The sequence below is a fragment of the Neovison vison genome, chromosome 5 (genome assembly GCF_020171115.1).
Source record: "Neovison vison isolate M4711 chromosome 5, ASM_NN_V1, whole genome shotgun sequence".
Classification (NCBI taxonomy): Eukaryota; Metazoa; Chordata; class Mammalia; order Carnivora; family Mustelidae; genus Neogale; species Neogale vison.
In genome coordinates this window covers 26,535,970-26,558,286 of record NC_058095.1, presented here as the reverse complement: position 1 = coordinate 26,558,286, position 22,317 = coordinate 26,535,970, and the positions used below count along the sequence as shown (strand labels likewise).

The window sequence follows — 22,317 nt, the reverse complement described above, 5'->3', positions numbered from 1 at the left end:
GCTTCTAGAATCTAGAATCAGCTGGCACACCTAGCCAGGGAGCGTCCGCAAAGCACAGCGCCTGTCTTGGAAACTGATGTCGGTGGCGACAGGCAGCGTCTGCTTCAGGCAGCGTCTGCTTCTGGATGTCACGAATGCTGTGGTACCTTGGGAATGTGCTGGAAAGGACACTGGGGTTTTTGTAAGTGGCCATTCTTCTTGTCTGTAGAAACCTCAGGCTTTCCTCCCTCCTGACTCAGCTTAGGGCAGCGTCTTCTGGAGCCAAAGAGAATGCACAGCCTTTCTGGAGGGAGAGCCAGCCCTCTACAGGGGGACCTCAAAGAGGGACGCTTCTCTCTGCAAGTTTGTCACAGTTTGTTCACAGTCGCCTCCCTTTGACCCACAAGTCGGAGAAGCGCGGTGATTTTTCTCACATCTGCATGTAGTATTTTTAAAAGGCTTCTATTTAATCTATATAATCTTCCAGGCTGCTGGCGGGCGTTGGTGGGCTCTGTTACCTTGGGCGATTCGTCTTGCTTCCGTCCCTGCATCCATAGCACACGGAGGAGTGTCCTCCCCAGGGTCCTGGAATGCCATGGGGGGCGACAGAGGAAGGACAGATGAGAAGGGGATTAGAAAGGGTTCAGGATACAACGCTATTTTGCTTTTCTCTCGCTGGTGTTTTAAGCGGTGAGGATTTCATGGTGCACACGGGCCCCCGTGCACACGTATGCATGCATCTGGCTTAGTTAGTGGTTGTTTACAAGGAACAGAAATGCACTCAAGCTGGCATGAGTGGATTGGGTTAGGCTCTCAGAATACAGTTGTTAATCACACGGGCATCCAGATTCAGGAAATCGAGTTCAGCTGGGAGGCAGAGGACCAGAATGGGAGTCAGAAAGTGGGCCTCTCTCGCCCTCCTCCTTGGAGGCTGCAGTTTCTCATTTCCTTCTCTGTTCTCTGCCGTCTGTTTTTGTGCCTGCTCCTTCTCGGTCACCTTCATTTTTCTCTGCTTGTCGTGGATCTAGCAAGTCTACTCCTGCCTCCGCTTCCCCTCCACCACTGTATGTCTAATCAGCGCTGGTCCACCTTTTCCACATCCCTACCGCATTTAGAAAACAATCTTTGTTTGTCTTCTGGGATGAAGGGACAAGGCAGCTTGCCACCAGAGGGCAGGGACTAACGGCGGGTGGGGGGTGGGCAGTGAGGGCGGGGGGCGCTCTAGCAGCCCTGAGGGCTGAGAGGATCAATATGGCGCCTTCTCTAACCTAGGTGTTACACGTTGGTTGGGAAGTTCTGACCGTACTGAATCTGTCTTTTATTTCTTTTTAAAGATTTTTTTTTGTTTATTTGACAGAGAGAGAGAGCACAAGCAGGGGGAGCAGTAGAGGAAGAGGGAGAAGCAGGCTCCCCACCAAGCAGGGAGCCCTACTTGGGGCTTGATCCCAGGACTCTGGGACCACGACCCAAGCTGAAGGCAAATACCCAACCGACTGAGCCACCCAGGCACCCCGTGAATTGTCTTAGTACCCAATTTCTAATTACCAGGAGAGGGTATGACTGGCCTCAGATCAGTTGTACACACCTGCTGCAGTCACCTGTGGCCCGAGATTGGTGCCCATGGAGCTCACATGTCCCACAGTGGGGCTTGGGGGTGTGTGGGTCAAGGACCAGCATCCCAGGTGGAGTGTCCCGATGGCAAGCAGGTTCAGGTACACAGCAGACTCCTTTCCTCCCTTGAATATCCCCACACCATCTGGCACAAATACTTGGTAGGTTTTCGATGCTCAGTAAATGTCTATTGATGAGTAAGCGACTAGGCATATGCATGGTACAGATCTGAGGTTACTCTGAGCAGTGTCTTAAAGTGTGACGCTTGATGTCTCTAGAAAACTCCCTCGCCCCTGCCCCCCCCCCGCACCCCTGGCCATGTCCTGTCCTCGGACGCTGCTTCACCCCAGTTCTCTAGCACTCCTAGCGACCAGGAACATTCTTGCTGTTTTCTTCTTTCTCTTTACCATCTGAAGCCTCAAACTGAGAGTCGTTAACCAGCGAGGCCGGCTGCCTGTGGTTTCTTCTCAGTATGAAGCATTTGGAACCAATTGTGCCGTGGCCCCTTTGAGTTAGCTGTTTAGAAGTAAAACAACACACACTAATACTTCATTGTAAAAATGTCTTTCCGGCCAATATCTTGGACTTTTGTGTTTCTGTGGAAACGCCCATCTATATTTCCTGCTTGGGTTTTTTTTTTTTTCCTTCTTTTTTCCTCCTAATGGCCAGACATTAACCTGGCAAATAACTACTATGTTTTTAAAAATTCTGCTGATGTTAAGCAAGCAGCAGCAGTTACCTTGGAGATAAGAAATCAGCTTTCAGTAATTGGACATAAATTGTTGGTGGCTGACATCCTGTTGAGAGTGACAGAGACTGCAAAGACCCTCTGCTTAATTAACGATTTCGTCTCGGCCCCTTCACTTACCCTGTTTCATAACAGCTCTGTTTTAGCAGAGAGATGTGGATCGACAATATTTCTTTGTAAGAATTGGGGAATGTAATACTTTGTTCTGTGTTTACTTCTATATTTCTTTCTATATTGGATGTGGAGCTCTGTTTTGTTTTGTTTTGTTTTCCTTATTCTACATGAATCACTTGGATGCATAAATTCAAGGACATTTGTTTGCGGCTCTCATACATCTGTCTTGAATTTCATCTTTTCTACCCAGTCTTCTACTTTTCAAACAATTTACCTCCCTCTTTCTCTCTCCCTGCTGTTCCTCCTTTCACTGTGGACCCTTTCATTTCAAGAACTGGCAGAGGGGACCCGTGCAAGCCGCAATCCATTTCTATATAAAGGCCTTGGGGGGCATGGTGATCACAGCTTCTGAAGACAGGACACGACTCCTTTCACTCAGGACACAGCTGGTCCATGGCAGGGTAACTCCTGCTGCTCCTAAGAGCTGCAGCAGAGCCTGCCGAGTTCCCGGTGACATAATGGCATTCCTGTCATGGCCCAGTCCAGTCCAATTTACGGAGCACCTTCCTGTGCCAGGCTCTGCGTGGAATGGGCCCCAGTGGACTGTCCTCTTTGATCTCCCCCGCCGCCCCCACCAGACTGGGAATTTCTCACATCATTGTAAATGTTTCCTTCCCTCCTCTTGTCGTTTGCCCAGGCACTGCTGGCCTTCCTGAGGCAGGAAAGTGGTAACAAGGGGTTTAACTGGGCACTTGGAAAGTTCTGCCAAGAAACAGAGCTTTCCTGTAGCCAGTGTGTGTGGGGGGGTGGTTTGCACAGCAAAAAAACCCCAATGAAATAACAATGAGCTAGGAAATGGAAAGGAGTGCTCTACTGAGTGCCAATGGCCCCGCCATGGATCAGGTACAAACAGTGCTGAAATGCTAAACATTTCTGTAATTCTCACAAACCACACTTCCTGCCCCTGTTTTCATCTCAGGAGTGGATGTGGAAACGCTCAGCCTGCGCTGCCGGCCTGTGTGTCATAGCACTGGGGTTAGGAGGGGTGACGCCGTCGCCGTCCCAACTGACTAGAAGCTGCGGGAAGTTTCCAGCCTACTGGCTGATTTCTTTTTGGAAAGCAACTTATTTAGTAGCTGTTCAGGAAACTACGGTGAACGAGGAAAAAGCAGACACGAGCTCGGCTTGTTTCTCATGCCGCGTCTGTAGAGTCACATGCGAGAAGCTGAGAAGCTGCCCCTTTCTTGACCTGAATGTCACCATCGTCACCATAATCATTTATGGAGCGCCGACTATATGCAAAAGCAACAGACTTTATTATCTGGGAGGGATATGTCTAGTGAAGGACACATGAGCCTGTCTTTTGATTTGGAGCCCTGTGAAGGTGACGGGAATAGGCCTTCTGGAAGGATGGAATCCCCTCTTGCTGTTGACTTGGCAAGTCACTTCACAGCCCGAAACTCCCTTGATTCCACGGTGTACAACATCTGCCTCTTTCTCATCAGAGTTTTCCACTGTTGTACGTGCTTCGGGGGGGCTCTGTCATGTGCAGTGTTCATGTTGGATGTGTCATTCTAGTGCTGAGTGAGAGTAGAAAATCAGAGTCTGGAGCTCCAAGATCATGGCTTGTCAGCACCCCCAGAATCGAGGAGGCTTGAGGAGAGCCCTTTTGTCGTGTCCGGGACCTTGCGCTAACACCATCACGGGGGTCATCAGGGGCGAGGGCTTATTCTGTTTTCAGATGAGAAAAGGCTTCTTAGCTTGGATTTTTTTTCTTTTTTTTTCAACAAAATGAAACAAACCTTGCTAACTTATTTTTTGCAAAGTCCCTTGGTTGGATTAGTTGAGGTGAATTGATGGTGTCTGCCACCTTCCAACTAAGGGCGAGGAATGGAGAGATAGAGTCCTGCCCCGACAAGCAACTTCCTCCAGCAGAATCACCACATCTACAAGCCATGGCATGGCACTCTTCCTTCCACATGGTCCTTATTTCGAGAGTTCCTTTTTTCCTTTTGTGTTTCCTTGCAACCTTCTGGGTCCTATAAAAATCTGGTGTGCAGAGACTCAGGATTTATTTCTCTGTGGTATGAACTCAACATTCTGGGTTGAACTGGTGTGGTGACACGTCTCTCAAAGGAGGTGGCAGATTGGGGATCCCAGTGTTCGAGTAAAAATACACTGCTCAGAACGAACGTGGGCCAACTTGAACTCTTTGCTGATTATATCAGCAGAGGAACCTCAGTGACACAAGCCACAGAAACCCCAGCTCTACCCCCTCATCCCCCAGGGCCCTGGAGCCATTGCCTCTGGGACCAGGACATGATCGCTCGAGATTCCAGTCCGATTCTGGCTCCTCATCCTGTCTCAGGGGCAAACTCCCAGCTTCTTTAATCCTTCTCCCTCTATAGCATTTGGCCCTGGTCTGTTATTACTAGCCACCCTCTTACTATTCCAAACCACTCTGCCCAGCTAGAGGTTTTTTGCACCAGATGGGGCTTTAGGAAATCCCCCTGTCAGCTTGTGAGAGCTACAGCATGGGGAAACAGAACAGCCTTTCCCTCCGTCTGTGGTGTCGGCCAGAAAGAACTTGGCAGCCATATGTTCCTTTGTACTCCCAACAAACTGCTCATCTCCTGGCCTGTTGAGTCATTAGGGCAGGAAGTTGTATAGCAGAATCAACGAACCTCTTTAATTAGTGTTACAAATGATACCAGGTTCCAAGGTTCCAAGCATTGAGGAACGAGATTCTCCAAGGCCACAGGGAGCTAGAGCGACCATGAACTATGGGCAGAGGAAGGAAAGAAATATTTTGCATTTCAGTGATTTTGAAAGGGCGAGAAAAAAATACTGACATTTTTGTGTTTATGTTGGTGGGCATCATTTCGAATCTTAATAATTTGTTGTTGTTGATTTTTTTTTTAAAGATTTTATTTATTTATTTGACAGAGACAGATCACAAGTAGGCAGAGAGGCAGGCAGAGAGAGAGAGGAGGAAGCAGGCTCCCCGCCGAGCAGAGAGCCGGACACGGGACTCGATCCCAGGACCCTGAGATCATGACCTGAGCCGAAGGTAGCAGCTTAACCCACTGAGCCACCTAGGCGCCCATGTTGTTGTTGATTGAGGCCAATCCTAAGGTGCGGCTTTCTGAAAGAAAGTTTGGTGACAGGGTTGGTGAGTGAGTTCTGAGAAGGAGGGAGGACGAGGCTGCTGGGCTTCAGCTCCCTGCGGGCTTCTTCCACTGCTGGTTGCATGTGGGATGCAGCCTCCTTCCCATGCTCTTTGTCACCAGACTCACAAGAATGGGGCCCACTGCCGCAAGACCCGGGTCTCCAAGCCGTGGGGGACACTCCTTTTTTATTTTTTAATTTCTCATGCCCACCCACATGGCCACCATCAGCCCCCCTTGCGCCTCAGGTGCTTGTGAGCGTTTCTTAGTTAATTTCTGTCACTCCACAGAAAGAAGGGTCCACAGACTGGGGGGGCAGCCTGCAGTGTCGTCTTCATTTCCACCATGAAGGGGAGCTGAGCTGTGCCCCTCCCCCAGCATCGTTGCTGGGGAAGTAGAGACTCCTCGGCTCACCCTTCCTTTGTCAGGCTTGATCTGCTTACCTGCTGGCAGAAGTGCGCTCTCTCTCTCTCTCTCTTTTTTTTTTTTTTTTAAGATTTTATTTATTTATTTGACAGACAGAGATTACAAGTATGCAGAGAGGCCGGTCCTAAGAGAGCCTGATGTGGAGCTCGATCCCAGGACCCTGGGATCATGACCTGAACCGAAGGCAGAGGCTTTAACCCACTGAGCCACCCAGGTGCCCCGGCAGAAATTCTCTTGTAGAATGTTTTCATCCTGGGTCCCAGCGGACCAGGGCCGCTGAACTGTCCCGATCACCCAAGTCCATGACTCCCTGTTAAATGCTCTTGGCAGTGTGACTGCGTGCAGAGCCTTTTCCCTCATTGGGCTTTCTGATGTACAACCTGGAAGGGCACACGCTAGACGTGTCCTCATGGGAGTGCTTGCTGGGGGCCAGGGGCCATTTTGAGCACATACGTGTGTGATTCTCCCAGGAGATGGGTACTACCGGACTGTTTCACCATTGAAGAGCCAGAGGCTTGGAGAGACCAATCTGGCCAAGGCAGCAGAGCAAAGGTTCCAGTGGGTGCTGTCTGCACCCAGAGCCTGAGCGCTTGCTGGCCACGCTGCTTCCCACCTCGATGCAGTAAAACTGGGGGGCTGCCAGAACGTAGCAATTCCCTGGGAGAAAGGATTAAGGGGTAGTGGTTGGTTTGTGCCCAAGACCGTGTGTGGCCCTTCATCCTGGGAACCGGCTGTGCATTTTTTTTTTAATTTTTTTTTTTTTTAAGATTATTTATTTATTTATTTGACAGAGAAAGATTACAAGTAGGCAGAGAGGCAGGCAGAGAGAGAGAGGAAGGGAAGCAGGCTCCCTGCCGAGCAGAGAACCCGATGCGGGACTCGATCCCAGGACCCTGAGATCATGACCTGAGCCGAAGGCAGCGGCTTAACCCACTGAGCCACCCAGGCGCCCCCCGGCTGTGCATTTGACAGCACGCTGGAGTCACAGGATAAGGCAGAGGCTGGCTTGCTGTGGATGGGTGCGGCGTGTGCTGGAGGGCTGGCCGCTGCTGAGGAGAGACAGCTCTTGGATAAAAGGAAGCGCCGTACCATTCCCGCACCTCTCCAACCAGGGGCAGAGCGATTTCTGTTATAAAAGAATTCATGCAGAGCAAGGTGAGGCTCACAAGAACTTAAGTCCGCACAGCACCAGGGAGTGACTGGCATTCCCTCACTCTGTCAGGCTGTCTCCTGGCCCGGTTCCCCTACCTGTGCCCCAAGTGCTACAAGGCCAGAGAAGTAATTTCCTCCACCCCCTCCGCCAGAATAGGAACCAGCAGCTGACCTGGGCACTAATAAGCAGGAGTTGGGGGGGTGGTCACCACATTTTTCTCCCACTGCATCCCCTGAGATGGAGCAAGCCTACCTCCTGCACCGTGTTTTCCTTCCTCCTGGCAGTGATCTGCCCTGGGCCTGGACAAAAGTAGTCATGGTCTACCCCCCCCCCCCCCCGCTTTTTAAGATTATTTATTTATTTACTTGTCAGAGAGAGAGAGAGAGAGAGAGAGAGAGAGCGCGCGAGCGCGCGAGCAGGACCAGGGAGAGCGGCAGGCAGAGGGCGAAGCAAGCTCCCTGCTGGGCAAGGAGCCCCATGTGGGTCTTGATCCCAGGATCCCAGGATCATGACTGGAGTCAAAGGCAGATGCTTAACCAGCTGAGCCACCCAGACGTCCTGTGTTTCCATCTTTTTTTTTTTTTAATTGTGGTAAAACAGATAAAATGTAACATCTGTCAATGTAATCCTTTTCAACTGGTAAACTCTAAGATTCCTGAAGGCAGACCCAGTATTTCACCCCCGTCGTTTCTGTGTTGCAGAACTTTGATTCATGCTGGGAGGCACCGAGAGCCAAGATTGGATCCCATAGGCTAGCTAGGTCAGCGATCCGTTGGTTACAAAACTTACCGTTCTGATATTTACAGTAATGCAGGATCAATTTTTTTTTTAAAGATTTTATTTGTTTATTTGAGAGAGAGAGACAGTGAGAGAGAGCATGAGCGAGGAGAAGGTCAGAGAGCGAAGCAGACTCCCCATGGAGCTGGGAGCCTGATGTGGGACTTGATCCCGGGACTCCAGGATCACGCCCTGAGCCGAAGGCAGTCGTCCAACCAACTGCGCCACTCAGGCGTCCCGCAGGATCAATTTTTTAATGTCACTCCAACCCAGTCTTGTCTTTTGTGTTTTAGTACAGCCTGGAGTGGCAGAGATGATCCCAGAAGGAGGGTGTGTGGTGCGTGTAAGGCCTGATCCCTGTGCCTGCGGGAAGCAGGTGGACGTGTTCTTTCCTGAACCTCACACTCTGTGACCCGTGGGGCATGGACCCTCTTTCTGAAGGAGCTATGGTGAAGGGAGCATTGATTATCACTCCAGGTTCATGAGCGCAAATCCTCGAGGAGGACTTTGGTTTCTCGTCCTCAGCCTGGCCCATCTGCCCGCCTCTTTCCCTTGGTCTCACCTGCTGGTCAGTTCTCCGTGTTGGCTTCAGGCAAAGGAGAGGTGGGAAGATGAGGAGGGTGCAGGAGTCCAAGGCCCCATCAGAGAAAGGGAGAAGAGCTCTAGTTCCACCAGCACTTGTTTTTTTTTTTTTTTTTTTTTTTAAGATTTTATTTATTTATTTGACAGAGAGAGATCACAAGTAGACAGAGAGGCAGGCAGAGAGAAAGGAAGGGAAGCAGGCCCCCCGCTGAGCAGAGAGCCCGATGCGGGGCTCGATCCCAGGACCCTGAGATCATGACCTGAGCCGAAGGCAGCGGCTTAACCCACTGAGCCACCCAGGCGCCCCAGCACTTGTTTTGAACAATTTGTTCTTCAATTTAAAAAGCCTTCTGGGCCCCCAACTGTCCCAGGGCCCTGGGAAGAGTCTTAGACATCAGGGGGCCCTTAGCTAGTGGTTAGCTAGGCGTCTCGTCCGGCTGGCCCCTCCACAGTGTGCCTTCCCTTCCAGTCCTTCATCCCACTTGGTCACCCATCATCCATTGAACACATAACATGTATCCGGGCGTGAACTTGGCCAGCCAACAGCTGTACCAGGCTAAAATTTCAGTCACAGGACAGATCCTGCTGGAATCATGCCTCAGGAACAAGGTTTCATCTTATCTCTGGGAGAGGGTTCTGCTGGAGCATTGAGAGTGATCCTGAGATGACGGTAGTGACAACAGCAACAATAATAGTAATTGACAGTAATCACAGCAGCTAACTAACCCTCTAGTACCCCATCCGTGCTGGCTCTGTCTAAGCACTTCATGGAACATAATCTAAATCTTCACAACTTCTAGCCAAAGGTAGAGGTATTGTTATCCCCATTTTTTTTTTAAGATTTTATTTATTTCTTTGTCAGAGAGGGAGAGTGCACACAAGCAGGCAGAGTGGCAGGGAGAGGCAGAGAGAGAAGCAGGCTCCCTGCTGAGCAAGGAGCCCAATGTGGGGCTCCATCCCAGGACCCTGGGATCATGACCTGAGCTGAAGGCAGCAGCTTAACCCACTGAGCCACCCAGGTGCCCCCATTATCCCCACTTTGCAGATGAGAAAACCAAGAAGAAGTGAGATAGCTTGTCTGAGGTCACCAACCAGAGGGTGGCCAGAGCAGAATTAGATCTGGGCCAGTCTGGGCTCCAGAGCCTATGCTAAGTAACCTGCAGCCTTATGGGCTGCCTCCAGATTGTGTGTGGAGGGCTTCTTTTCTCTCCGACTGTATAGATAATGAACTTCAGTAGTGTTCATTTAGGAAGGGTGGGGACGCTTTTAAGGCTTTGTGGTCAGCACTTGGTGGAAGGGCACGGGGAAGCCTTGCCTAAGAAGGCTCTCCGACCTTGCCAGGGAGCTCGCTGATGAATCTTACATCTGTGTTAGCTTTGGGTTTGATCCCATAGATTTGCAGCAGCTGTTGAGAAGTAAAAACTTGGACCCCCAGTCAAGTGCAAGGCCCAGACCTCAGAACGAGAGGCAGATTCTGAGTCACCCTCCAGAGTTGGGGCTTCTCGGAAATCGCCAGGTTGCATTTCCCTGTGGCATCTGTGGGTGCTGACAAATCCCTCCCCGTGTGTCAGAAGCGCTCGGTTTTCGAGCGTGCCATTTTGCAGTTTGCCGGTTCCCAGCCCTGCCCCTTTTGATATTTGCTTCATTGTTTCGTGGGTCACTGGAGAAGCGTTCCTGGCCAGCATTCCTAGGATGATAGCTCCAACCACAGCCTCGGCTTTGCTAACCAGAACCAGCCGCCAGCCGAGGAACGGGAACTTTCAAGTAACTCAATAGCCCATTTTGTCATCCTTGTTGATTTCTGCCAAGCTGAGCTAATACTGTCTCCTCTGCCTTTTTTTCCCCATCTCATCTCTGTTGCCTTGCTTCTGAATCCGGTGGACTAGTTATAAGCCCTTAGATCTCTGAGCCCAGAGGGTTTGCTGCGACCTCTTCTGCCCACGTCACCTGGCCTCTGGGCAGCTCCAAAAGGAGGTGGCACAGCCAGTCCGACTGTCGTCGAACTGAACTCGGGGTGGACGTTTGGCCAGATGGTCACCCGAGACAGGGCAGGCACTGGATGTGAGCATCACTCGCTTGTCTCCAGCTGCCAGCCAGGGAGGCCCTGTCCACATGCTGAGGTTGCTGGGAGCCTTTTCTCTCCAGTGTCTGGTTCAAAGGCTGCAGGGATGGGGGTGGGGCGCAGCCAGCCTGGGGTCCTCCCTCCTCCCCAGCACCTCCACCCCAGGCACACTGCGTTTGACCCCGAGGTCACCTACCACAAGGTGAGGAGGCCAAGCCGAGAGTCCTGTCCGAACCACACGTGTCACACGTGTCACACGCATCAGAGTTCTGAGGAACGAGAAGAGCAGAATCCAGAGTCTACTCAAAACAATTTCCAGATGCCCCTTGAAAATCTGGAAGTCCAAAATGGAAGGACAGGCAGAGGAGGGGGGTGGGGGGAAGCCAACAGACCTCATAAACCTGGCCTCAAAATAGGTATGTGTTTTGGGGCGCCTGGGTGGCTCAGTGGGTTAAAGCCTCTGCCTTCAGTTCAGGTCATGATCCCAGGGTTCTGGGATCGAGCCCCGCATCGGGCTCTCTGCTCAGCAGGGAGCCTGCTTCCTCCTCTCTCTCTGCCTGCTTGTGATCTCTGTCTGTCAAATAAGTAAATAAAATCTTTAAAAAAAAAATAGGTATGTGTTTTGCAGAATTTGCTCATGGCAAAAATACCACCTCGACAGAAGGAAATCCCATTTTCCGGGGAGTTCTATATACAGCCCACTAACTATGTGGTTGATTGATTAACTTTATAACAGAGCTGACAGGAAATTTTTTTTTTTTTTTTTAAAGAGGAAGCTGACAAGACAAGGGGGCAATAAGCATAAATTGGATGCAGATCCTAGTGACGTATCCCATGTGTACTGTGCTTTGGTTTTCACAGCGTCTCCTCCCCTGTCACCTCACCTAAGTTTCAAATTCGACCCGATGCGTGGGCATTACTGCTCCAGGCAAGCAGGCGTGACCCGCCCAAGCTCCAGGACCCGGTCTCCTACTGACGCCCACTGAGAGGTCAAGGCTGGGAGGTGAACTGGGCCTGCTGGCACCCATGTTCATTCTGCACTGCCGGATTTCCTCCCAAGAAGGAGGAGCTCTAAGAGAGTGAGAAGGCCCGGACTCTGGTTCCCATCTCTGATGAAATGCTCTAATATCACACCAGGGAGGAAGAGGAACTCCTTCCTTGGGGATCCTTAAAACTAAGTGCAGTCAGGGGCACCTGGGTGGCTCAGTCGGGTAAGCGACTGCCTTTGGCTCAGGTCATGATCCTGGAGTCTCAGGATCGAGTCCTGCATCCGGCTCCCAGCTCAGCAGAGCGTCTGCTTCTCCTTCTGAGACATCAGGGGGCCCTGTCTCATGCTCTCTCTCTCTCTCTCTCTCATTAAATATATGAATCTTTAAAACAAAGAAACAGGGTACAGTCGGCACTCTGTCCTGGGTGGTTCTGATCTTTAGCATCGTGAAGGCAGAGGATGAATTGGAGGCCGTGGGCAGTAGTCAGTTCCGACAGAGTTCAGGAGCGTAGCAGCAGCGTGGGACCAGGATATAACCTCCCACTCTTCACTGTTACATCATCTCAGAGTTTAGGCAAATGCTGATTTTTATTAGAGGGAGTTTTATGGATGGGGCAATATCGTAGCTTTCTCGGTTGAATCAAGGTCAAGCCGTGCCCTACGAGGAACTCCCAAGATGGCGGAGGTCATCATCTGGGGTCCATAGGCCACTTGGGATCAGACAGGTTGGCCGGCAGCCCTCAGGGAGTTCACAAAATCTGTGAAATGACACACAGACTTTTTTTTGTGAATGTGCATTTTTCTCTGGGGAAAGGATCTGTAGCTTTTATCCTCCAAAGTGTCCACAACACCAAAATGGTTATGAAACCTGCTTTAAGAGGCCTCTTTGAAAACCGTTAGTGGACTTGAGATGTCACACACTTGAAAAGACACAGGGGTGAGTCTTGGGATCATTTCTTCAAGCTCTGGCATTTCTCCTTTCCAGTCAGCATAAGAGAATCATCAAAGAGGACCTCTGTGATTTTTCTAACATAAGGTTCACTTTCTGACTGAGGTATCAAAATGGACATCCTTAGAAAGATCATTCCTGTGCCTTCTGCACTGACTCAGAGCAGGGCGGTCGTGATGCGGCAGCCTAAAAAAGACGGGCCTGTGCAGTCTGTGCATTACCTGTGAATGCCGGAAGTTCCTCAGTAAGTCATTTTTCTATAAAATTATACCATGATGTATTAGTCTACAGAAGGATGGACTTTGCAGTGTCAGAGATGAGCATCATTACTTTCCACTGAGCCAGTGGGCCTTTATTTGGAAACAAAAGATCCAACAACTGTGGATAAAACATAAGCCAAGACCTCCTTTCTCCCCTGAGCCCCAATGAGAAAGAAAGGGGGGGACATACCTAGTAAGGAGGGAGGGAACAGAAGGGTTAGGGGGATTCTGAAGAGGTTTCTTACCTTTCCAAGAAGGATACTGAGAGAAAATGATTTCTGATGATTAAGGGTGGGACGGAGGAAGGATGTTCTAGTCCTTCTGTCTACAGGAGGGACCCAGAACAAATTGTTTTTTTTTTTTTTTTATTTGTGCGGGGTGGTGAGACAGCATCTTTGTTCTTAGAGTCTTAAAAAGTATTGTACTAATGCCCGTAGGGTATCACCCGGCAGGCCAGCCAACCTGCAGGTCCCCCTTTTATTATGTCAGCTGGGGAATGGCCCTGACTCACACTGGGTTGGCTCAGCTTCTAGGCGCTAGGTTGCCTGGGTACCAGAAGCTACCTGTCCTTTAAAAAGACCTAGCCAGTAAGCCAATGCTTACATTTCAAGTGCAATGTGGGTGCCTCTATTCTAATCACAACGAATCTTCCATTTTTATATTTCAGGCTCACAGGCTGCAACTTACTTTAGGGAACAGTTGAGCTGCCCCTAAAGAAGGTCTGTAGCCAGATGCTCTTTGTTTGTGGGAGCCCCAAGGCCTGGGAAAGATGGTAGCTGGGATCCCTTAATAATACGTGTGACCAGGGAAGATTTCTTCTAGGAAGCCAAGGATGGTTTAACCTTGCACTTAAAGACTACTAATGAAATACATTGCAACAGAGGGGCGCCTGGGTGGCTCAGTGGGTTAAAGCCTCTGCCTTCAGCTCAGGTCATGATCCCAGGGTCCTGGGATCGAGCCCCGCATCGGGCTCTCTGCTCAGCAGGGAGCCTGCTTCCTCCTCTCTCTCTCTCTGCCTGCCTCTCTGCCTATTTGTAATCTCTGTCTGTCAAATAAATAAATAAAATCTTTAAAAAAAAAAAAAAGAAAGAAATACATTGCAACAGATCAAAAGAATAACCATGTGGTCTCCTGGGTGGCTCAGTCGGTTAAGCGTCTGCCTTTGACTCAGGTCATGATCCCAGGGTCCTTGGATCCGGTCACATGTCGGGCTTCCTGCTCAGTGGGGAGCCTGCTTCTCCCTCTCCCTTTACCTGCCATTACCCTTGCTTGTGTTCTCACTCTCTGTCAAATAAATAAATAAAATGTTGGGGGTGGGAGTAACCATAAAGTAGCCATCCATTCCTGGTCAAAAAGTTATGGGAGGCTTTTTTTTTTTTTTATTGTGGTGAAATAGACATGACATGAAATTTATCATCGTAACCATGTTTAAGTGTACAGTTTAAGAGTGTTACATATATTCACATTAATGTGTAGCCAGTACCACCATCCATCCCTATAACTCTTTTGATCTTATAAAACTGAAATTCTAGGAGCACTGGGGTGGCTTAGTAGGGTAAATGCTCGACTTTTGGTTTTGGTTCAGGTCATGATCTTAGGGTCCTGAGATCGAGCTGATACTCCCTCACGCGCATGTTCTCTCTCTCTCTCTCACACTCTCAAAGAAGTGAATCAGTTTTTAAAAGAAAAACACTGAAACTGTAAACTCATTAATGCCACATTTCTTCCGTCTCCACCGTCCACCAGCCCCTGGCAACCACCATTATAATTTCTGTCTTTACGACTTGGACTACTCTAAGTACCTCATGGAAATGGAATCACACAGTGTTTGTCTTTTTGTGACTGGCTTCTTTCACTTAGCGTGGTGTCCAGAAGGTTCATTCATGTTATAGCATGTATCAGAATTCCCTTCCTTTTACAGCTGAATAATAATCGTGTAAAGAATATCTCACACCAAGGGCTAAAATTACATGTGATAGTAAAAGATCTGTCCATTACGATCAGGTAGAAAAGTTAGAGATGCTTGCTACTTACTGTTCTGTTCTGGAAATTCCAGCCAATCTAGTTCTATAAGAAAAGGAAATAAATGGTATAAAGGTTGAAAAAAGAAGCTAAAGTTACCTTTATTTACAAATAGCATGGCTTTCTATGCAGGCTCCAACGTGCTTTGAAGTAAGAGTATACTATACATTCAAAAGTTAGCTGTTTTTCCAGCTCTATCTTTCTATTTATGATCTCGATCCCCCCTTCTGGCCTACTCACCAGCTTTATTCCTGGATTTTTCCTTCTCATCAGTTTTTTCCTGATCTGGATTATTCCCAACAGCATATGTTAAAGTATCTCCCATCTTATAAAATATCCACCCTCTGACCTCATCTTTAAAATATCCTCTCTCTGACCTCATCCTGTTTTTTTCCAGCTACAGTCCTGTGCTCTGCTCCCTTTACAGCAAAACTCTAAGGAAAAGTCGTCTGTAGTCACCACCTTAGCCTCTTATCTGCCATTTTCTTTTTCCCTGTACAACCTTTCCTTTAATTATTGTCTTCTGCTAGGTGTCTCGTGTTGGCAAGTAGACTCGAGTCTGTCTGGTCCCCCTCCCACTCCAGGTGTGTGTCCTGGATAGAGCAGCACCCAGTCCCTCCGTCTTCCATTCCCTCAGTCTTTCATCCTTGCATCACTGATTTCTTGACTGGTCAAGGTCGTGAATCACCTTGGTTGCCATATCCGCTGGTTGGTTCTCTGTCCTCATCAAACTCAATGTCTCAGCGGCATTTGACACAGGAGTCTAATCTCTCCGCCCCAAACCATTTCTACCACCTGCCTTTTGGGACACCAGAGTCTTCCTGTTTTCCTTCTCTGTCACTTGTCACTCCTTCTCAGTCTTTAGTGGGTGGCCCCTGTATCTGCCCGGGAGTGCCTTTCCATCTGTAGCCATGTCCTATCCTTGGAGAACCTCATGCAGGCCCGTGAACCCTGAGAGCATGCAGGCAGCGATGATTTCCAATTTATATCCTACTCTGTCTCCTATCAGGGCTTTGTGCTCAAATGCCGTTTCTTCAAAGATAGCCTTCCCTGATCCCTCTCTGAAGTAGGTACCACTACCTCCCCTCAGGATGCCTTTGCTCTTAGCCTGCTCTTTTTTCTTTTATTCAAATATCTGAAATTACTGTTCTAGTCTTGTTTGTTTTGTTGTGTGTCACTCATACTAGAATAGAAGCTCTGTGAAGGCAATGACTTCATCTGCCTTGTTCTTTCTTGCATCTTTTGTGCGGAGTTAAGGAAGAAAGTTAGTGCTAAGTTAGTAAGTGCCAGTTAGTATCTGTTGAGTGCATTTTCGCACTCACCAGTCACAAAAAAATATGGGGAAGAAACAGTGTGCTTACAATAGTGAGACATGAAATGCCTAAAGATCAATGAGTAAAAGATAAGCAACAAAAACAAGGCTTCATTTCTTCTTGTCAAATTAAAACAGCAACAACAACAAAAAACTAACACTGGTAAGAATACTGAGGAATGGGCTCTCTCATTGACCGCTGGTAGAAATGTGAAGCTGTCCCAGCTTTCATTAGTGGTGAGTCATGGCTGATTTTTATCTTAACTTTTATGGTTTGCTACATTTCTCATTTTTTCCAATCATTACTTTTCTTTCCCAGTAATTACTTTTTAAACCAGAGAAGTCACTTCATCTTCCTCCCTGGCCCCCTTTCAAGCTTATTAACCTGGCTGGATCCTCGCACTAGCGAACTTTTGGAGCAAAACCCAGCAACGGGATGGTCTTGTTCTGTCATTGAACAACTTCTTCTAAACATGTAGACGCTGCAGCCTCTATCAGGTTTCTCTGGAATGATATAGCTCTGGACAGTGCAAACGACGTGCTCGAAGGGCTGGTTCGGAAGCCCACTGTGAAGGCGGGGCCCAGCCAGTTGGAGGTGGGGTCCCACAGCCTTTCCTGCCAAGACTCAGGTCTCCACAGACAGGGGAAGCCCTCACATTTCTTGGTATATACCCCACCCGACTCCCTTGCTGCTTGGGATTGAATTGAAAACAGTAATCTGCTCTGTGCAACTGCACTTCTGGTGCCTGCTTCCCTTGGACACATCCGTGCCCCATTCTGCCAATGCCCAGGCGGCCGGCCCCCCTGCCTGGGCCCCCGGCCCCCGGAAGGGAGGCTGCCGCTAAATCACCAGTGGGCCATTCTTCTGTTTCCCCTGGTTTCTTTCTTCTCTGGAGCCACCTTGGTAGTTGGACATTTTGTGTAATTATGTCGCTCTCTGGGCTTGGCAGTCAAGTTCCAGAGCGCCCAGTGGCCCACCTGAATGGTGTTCACCCCAATGGCTGGGAGCACAGGAAGGGAGCCGGCCCCCACTCAGCTCCGTGTCCTGGGCTGTTGGCACAGCCATCCTCAAGAGTCTGCCAGTAGACTGTGGGTTGTTTTAAGTGGCACCGAGAACTGAGGGCTGGGGCTGGCTCAGGATGCTGCTTCCCCCCGTGTTTGTGGGTGAGTGGCACACACGGACACTGCCGGCGCTCCAGGTGCGGGAACCCGTTTTTTTGTTTTTTTTTTTTATCTTAACTTTTATGGTTTGCTACATTTCCTCATTTTTGTCCCCTCTCCTTTGGGGCTAAGGGGGCACAGCAGAGCGGGGGAAACAGGGGAGCACCTGCATGCTCAGAAGAGTTGAGAGGCACCGACAAAAAGCCTCCCTTCCTGCCTGGGTGGGACTCAGACGCCCCTGCCCCACAGGGGCCCATGGGTGCATGGGCCTGCAGCTTCGCTTGTTGGTTGATCTGTACTTCAGTGTGTTCTAGTTCGTTCACCGCTCAGGCCCGAAGCGCACAAGGGACGCTGCACTTCGTGTGGCTTGGACTTAACCACCTGTTTCACTGTTCTTCTTACAGCTTAAACTTTGGAACAAATACCGCATTTCCAACATTCCCTCACTAATATTCCTAGACGCCACCACCGGGAAGGTCGTGTGCAGGAATGGGCTGCTGGTGATCCGCGATGACCCAGAAGGTAGGACCTTGACGTGGCCATCCCGGACTCCCAGCTCCGTCCCCCTACCCTGACTTCGTCCCCAGTGGCAGAGAACATACAGATGAAATGTCTATGAGCAGGTTTACTCGGCTAGAGCGTATGGCCATGAGGAAGTTACAGTATTCTCCAGGTCACGGTTAAGATTTTTAAAGAGATCAGAATGTCCCTGCTGGGGGCTTTAATTCATGGGCCAAAGGAGATGGAATCGGAAAAGGGAAGTTCGGTTTTGAGGGCTGAGTGAGAAGCCACGAGAGCCCGGAGACGGACTTCGGTGCTATGTCCATAGTAACTGTCACCTTAACAATTAGAGGTGGACTCGAAGGTTGTGAGCTTTTTGTCTTTTTTAAACTCTCACCATCACAAAGTCACAGTCTCTGTGTCGCTCTCCTGGCCCCAGAGGTGACTGACCTCATTTCTTGGTGCCACTCAAGTCCCGCAGCGTAGGCCTTGCTGACTGGCCGGGTGAGCGGCCGAGTGCTTATCACCGTCCTGCTCACTGGCTGTCCGAGCTCTGGTTCTCTCCCTGCCGCACTGGAGCCCTCAAGTGTCGTGAGGTCTTCCCTTCCTCACTTCCTGATCAGGGGATTCAACCCTGGTCACGGATTCTCCCGGTAAAAATTTCACCTGCTTCAAAGAACAGCCCTCAGTTAAAACCCAGGCTTGGTAGAACCCAGTCTTCACTTTCTCGGATCACACACACACACACACACACACACAGACACAAGCGCATGCACGCACACGCACACACACACTCTCTCTCTACTCTGAGCTGGTTAAAAATGCAGAGTTCCCAGCCCCACCTCCAGAGATGCTGGGGTCCCTTTGTTTTGGGGTGGGCTTGGCCACTTGCATTTTTAACCAGTCTGTGCTTCTCCCATCTCCCCCACCCGAGGCAATTTCTGAGGCAGTGGTCCACGGACCACCCCGTGAGAAAACACTGTTCTGTTGCTCTTCCTGCCTGGGGCTTATGTGTCATCAGAATGTAGAACATCTGGGTTGAGTGAGTTTTACTCTTTCCTTTGACTGGATTTAATTCTCACTGGGTTCCCCCGGGCCCCAGCCCAGACCAACCACATCAGAATCTTTGGGGGTGGGCCCCAGGAGCATCGTATTTTCAAAAATTCCCTGGCTGATTCTAAAACGCCGTCAGAGTTGGGAGCTGCGGAGGTTCCAGGGCTGGACTTGAGGAAACTCCATGAGGCAGTGATTCCCCAGCCTGGCCCAGCATCAGACCTACCTGGGGAGTCTCTTTGGCCATGTTTTGGACATACCGCTTCAGCCTTAGCCCCAGATCCCAAGACTTGGAGCGTGACCCAGGATTCCGTAACTTTCCAACCCCCCACCCTGCCCAGTAGACGGGGCCTGTGATCACCTGGGTTCAGGAACCACTGTCTGAGAGGTAGGTGGGGCTCTGCCACGAATGGATTCCACCTGTGTCCCTGTGTTTTAGCCCCAGGTCTACGCTTGTGTTAACAAGTACTAGTACTGTTTGATGGTAACACTGTCGGGCTGTGCCTCTCCGAGGTCTCTTGGGCCAGAGGCAGTAAGGAAGAATCTTAACAACGTTCTCACCATCTGTTGCCTGTTTTCAGGTTTGGAATTCCCTTGGGGACCTAAACCCTTCAGGGAAGTCATTGCAGGGCCCTTGCTTAGAAATAATGGACAGTCCCTGGAGAGCAGCAGCCTGGAGGGGTCTCACGTGGGAGTCTATTTCTCCGCACACTGGGTGAGTGTTCAGTCCAGACGGAAGGGAGCGGGGATGTTGCCACCAGGGCCCATCATGGTGGGCTCTTGGAGGTGTTAATGCTCGGGCAGGTCTCCCCAGTGTTCTTACTTCCTCTGGCACCTGATGCATTGTTGGCATGTTACGAGCGCTTATTATTATGAATGATGATGGCAGCAAGAAGATGACTTCTTTTGACTGGTCTGAAAGGATAGTCTTCTGACCCGTTCTGATGAGGCTTCCAGCAGTCTCTATGGGGAGTTTGTTTGTTTGAACTGCCGCCCCCTGGCATGCCCTGTGTGGGTGGGATGCGCCCGTGTTTGTTTCTGTCCCTTGAATAAGCTGGGTTTTGCTCTCCCAGTCCTATTTGGGTCCTGCTTACCCGGTCTCTCTTGGCAAGTGGCTGGGAAATGGGAAGGCCAGACCCAGCGTCAGGCTGCAGGATCCCCCTTTCCTCTTGCAGTGCCCACCCTGCCGAAGCCTCACCCGGGTCCTGGTGGAATCCTACCGGAAGATCAAGGAGGCAGGCCAGAAATTTGAGATCATCTTTGTTAGTGCGGACAGGTAACGCGAGCTGGGGTGTGTGGCTATGTGGTTCCCTTTTTCCAGAGGTGGTTAACATGCGTTTCTCTGGCCTTACCATCTCCTCACCTCCCAAGGGTAGAGTGTGGAGATGGGGGTTGGGGAAGGCTTATGTGGGATGATTGGCAAACGGAGAGATACATTTCAGATTTCCTCGCACAACTGTCTGAAGGGGAGCCGAGAAAAACGTGTCCTTGCTGTAAATATTGAGGCCTGTCCACTTCCAGCCTGGGTCATTAGAGATCAGGATGTGATTTTCTGATGTGTTCAGCGTTTTGGATTACGATGAAAGGGCTTGGAAGGGAAGGATGGGAAGGAAAGAGCCAGAGGCTCATGAAATTTGACACCTGTCTGGAATGGCTGTGCCATAATTTCCCCTCACTCTGGCCACATGCTTGGCCTTGGGGCTATCCTAAAGACAATAAGGGTGAAGTCTACTCCTGGAGCATGTCAGGTCCTTTTCACTGCGACTTCCTCTGCTTCAGGCCCTCTTGTTAGTTTTACTCATCAATGACCTTCCTTCATCACAAAACCCCAGGTCCCATTCAGACCGAGCTACCAGGTGCTCCTGCTTAGGTCCCTGTTCACAGAACATTCTCCAGGATGCCAGCACACCGAGGGCCTTCTGTCTCTTTGTTTTTGTTTTTTAAAGATTTTATTTATTTATTTGGCAGAGACAGAGATCACAAGTAGGCAGAGAGGCAGGCAGAGAGAGAGAGGGGGAAGTAGGCTCCCTGCTGAGCAGAGAGCGGGATGCGGGGGCTTGATCCCACGACCCTGAGATCATGACCCGAGTTGAAGGCAGTGGCCCAACCCACTGAGCCACCCAGGTGCCCCCTTCTGTCTCTTTGAAGTCTGCACTGTGCCGTGCTCCATCCCCAGATCCCCATCTCTGCATGGGACTGGGGATTAGATTTGAAGGCATAACCCATGGAGCAGTCGCTTTTTTAAAGCTTAAAAAAAAAAAAAAAAAAAAAAAACAGTGGGGCACCTGGGTGGCTCAGTGGGTTAAGCCGCTGCCTTCGGCTCAGGTCATGATCTCAGGGTCCTGGGATCGAGTTCCACATCGGGCTCTCTGCTCAGCAGGGAGCCTGCTTCCCTTCCTCTCTCTCTCTGCCTGCTTGTGATCTCTCTCTCTCTCTCTTTCTGTCAAATAAATAAATAAATCTTTAAAAAAAAATCTTTATTGAAATATCACTTTCGTACAATTCAATGATTGTTGACCAGTGTATGTACCCTTGTAATCAGTATAGACATTTCCATCATCACAAGGTGCCTTCTCAGTCCGCACCCTCAAACCCCAGCCCCGGGGAGCCCCTCATCTGCTTCCTATCACTGTGGTTAGATCTGTCGTTCCTATAGTTTTTTTTATACATGGAATCGCAGGCTTCCGCTTGGTTAAGAGTGTGCTTATACACTGTCATACGCACAGACTAGAAGTGTCATGGGAACGCAGTGTCCATGGACACCTAGGCTGCTTATAGAAGTGCTACCTATCTCTGCGGATAAATGAGAAGTTGGGCCGGAGTTCAATTGCTAGGACCCAGGTTGCGGGCTGCTTGCAATGGCCTAGTTCACATCTGCCTGTTGTGAGGAGGCTGTTGCTTCTCCGTGTACACCAGAGGGGGTGGAATAGTCCATCGCCCCCCGACCCCGTAATCTGGTATCTGAGGAGCACAATAGGGGCGCCAAACCTGTGGAGCCCTGGCTGTAGCTTGGTAGAAGGCAGGGAGGACCCTGCAGTGGTGCTTTTGGGGATAACAGAGCCCTGCTTCCATGTGTGTCTCTGTAGGTCCGAGGACTCATTCAAACAGTACTTCAGTGAGATGCCCTGGCTCGCTGTCCCCTATACCGACGAGGCCCGGCGGTCACGCCTCAACCGGCTGTACGGAATCCAAGGTAGGCCTTCCTGACTCCATGGGGCTCCCTGAAGGCTTGCTGGACTGGCTCACCACATCTTTGGCTTTTCTTTTAGAGGGAAAAGGACATCTTTATTTCCATAACTGTTTGTGTTCCTGGCTGTCTTAAAAATTATATGCTGTGAGTTCTGCGGTGTGTAAATTATACCCCATTAAAGCCATTGTTTTTTTGTTTTTGTTTTTGTTTTTTTTGAAGTACTTGTCCAGGCGGAACAGCCCCTTCTCAGCGCCTGACCTCG

The 22,317-nt window shown here is 49.9% G+C and overlaps 1 protein-coding gene across 1 annotated transcript in view; it reads left to right on the top strand.

Annotated features, from left to right (window-relative positions):
* The window catches only part of NXN (nucleoredoxin), a 160,788-nt gene that overhangs the window by 115,065 nt on the left and 23,406 nt on the right, over positions 1–22,317 (top strand). The window contains exons 2-5 of the mRNA XM_044248210.1: positions 17,716–17,833; positions 19,447–19,580; positions 20,041–20,141; positions 21,952–22,058. Of these exons, the coding sequence (XP_044104145.1) occupies positions 17,716–17,833; positions 19,447–19,580; positions 20,041–20,141; positions 21,952–22,058 (460 nt within the window). The remainder of the gene's footprint in view (positions 1–17,715; positions 17,834–19,446; positions 19,581–20,040; positions 20,142–21,951; positions 22,059–22,317) is intronic.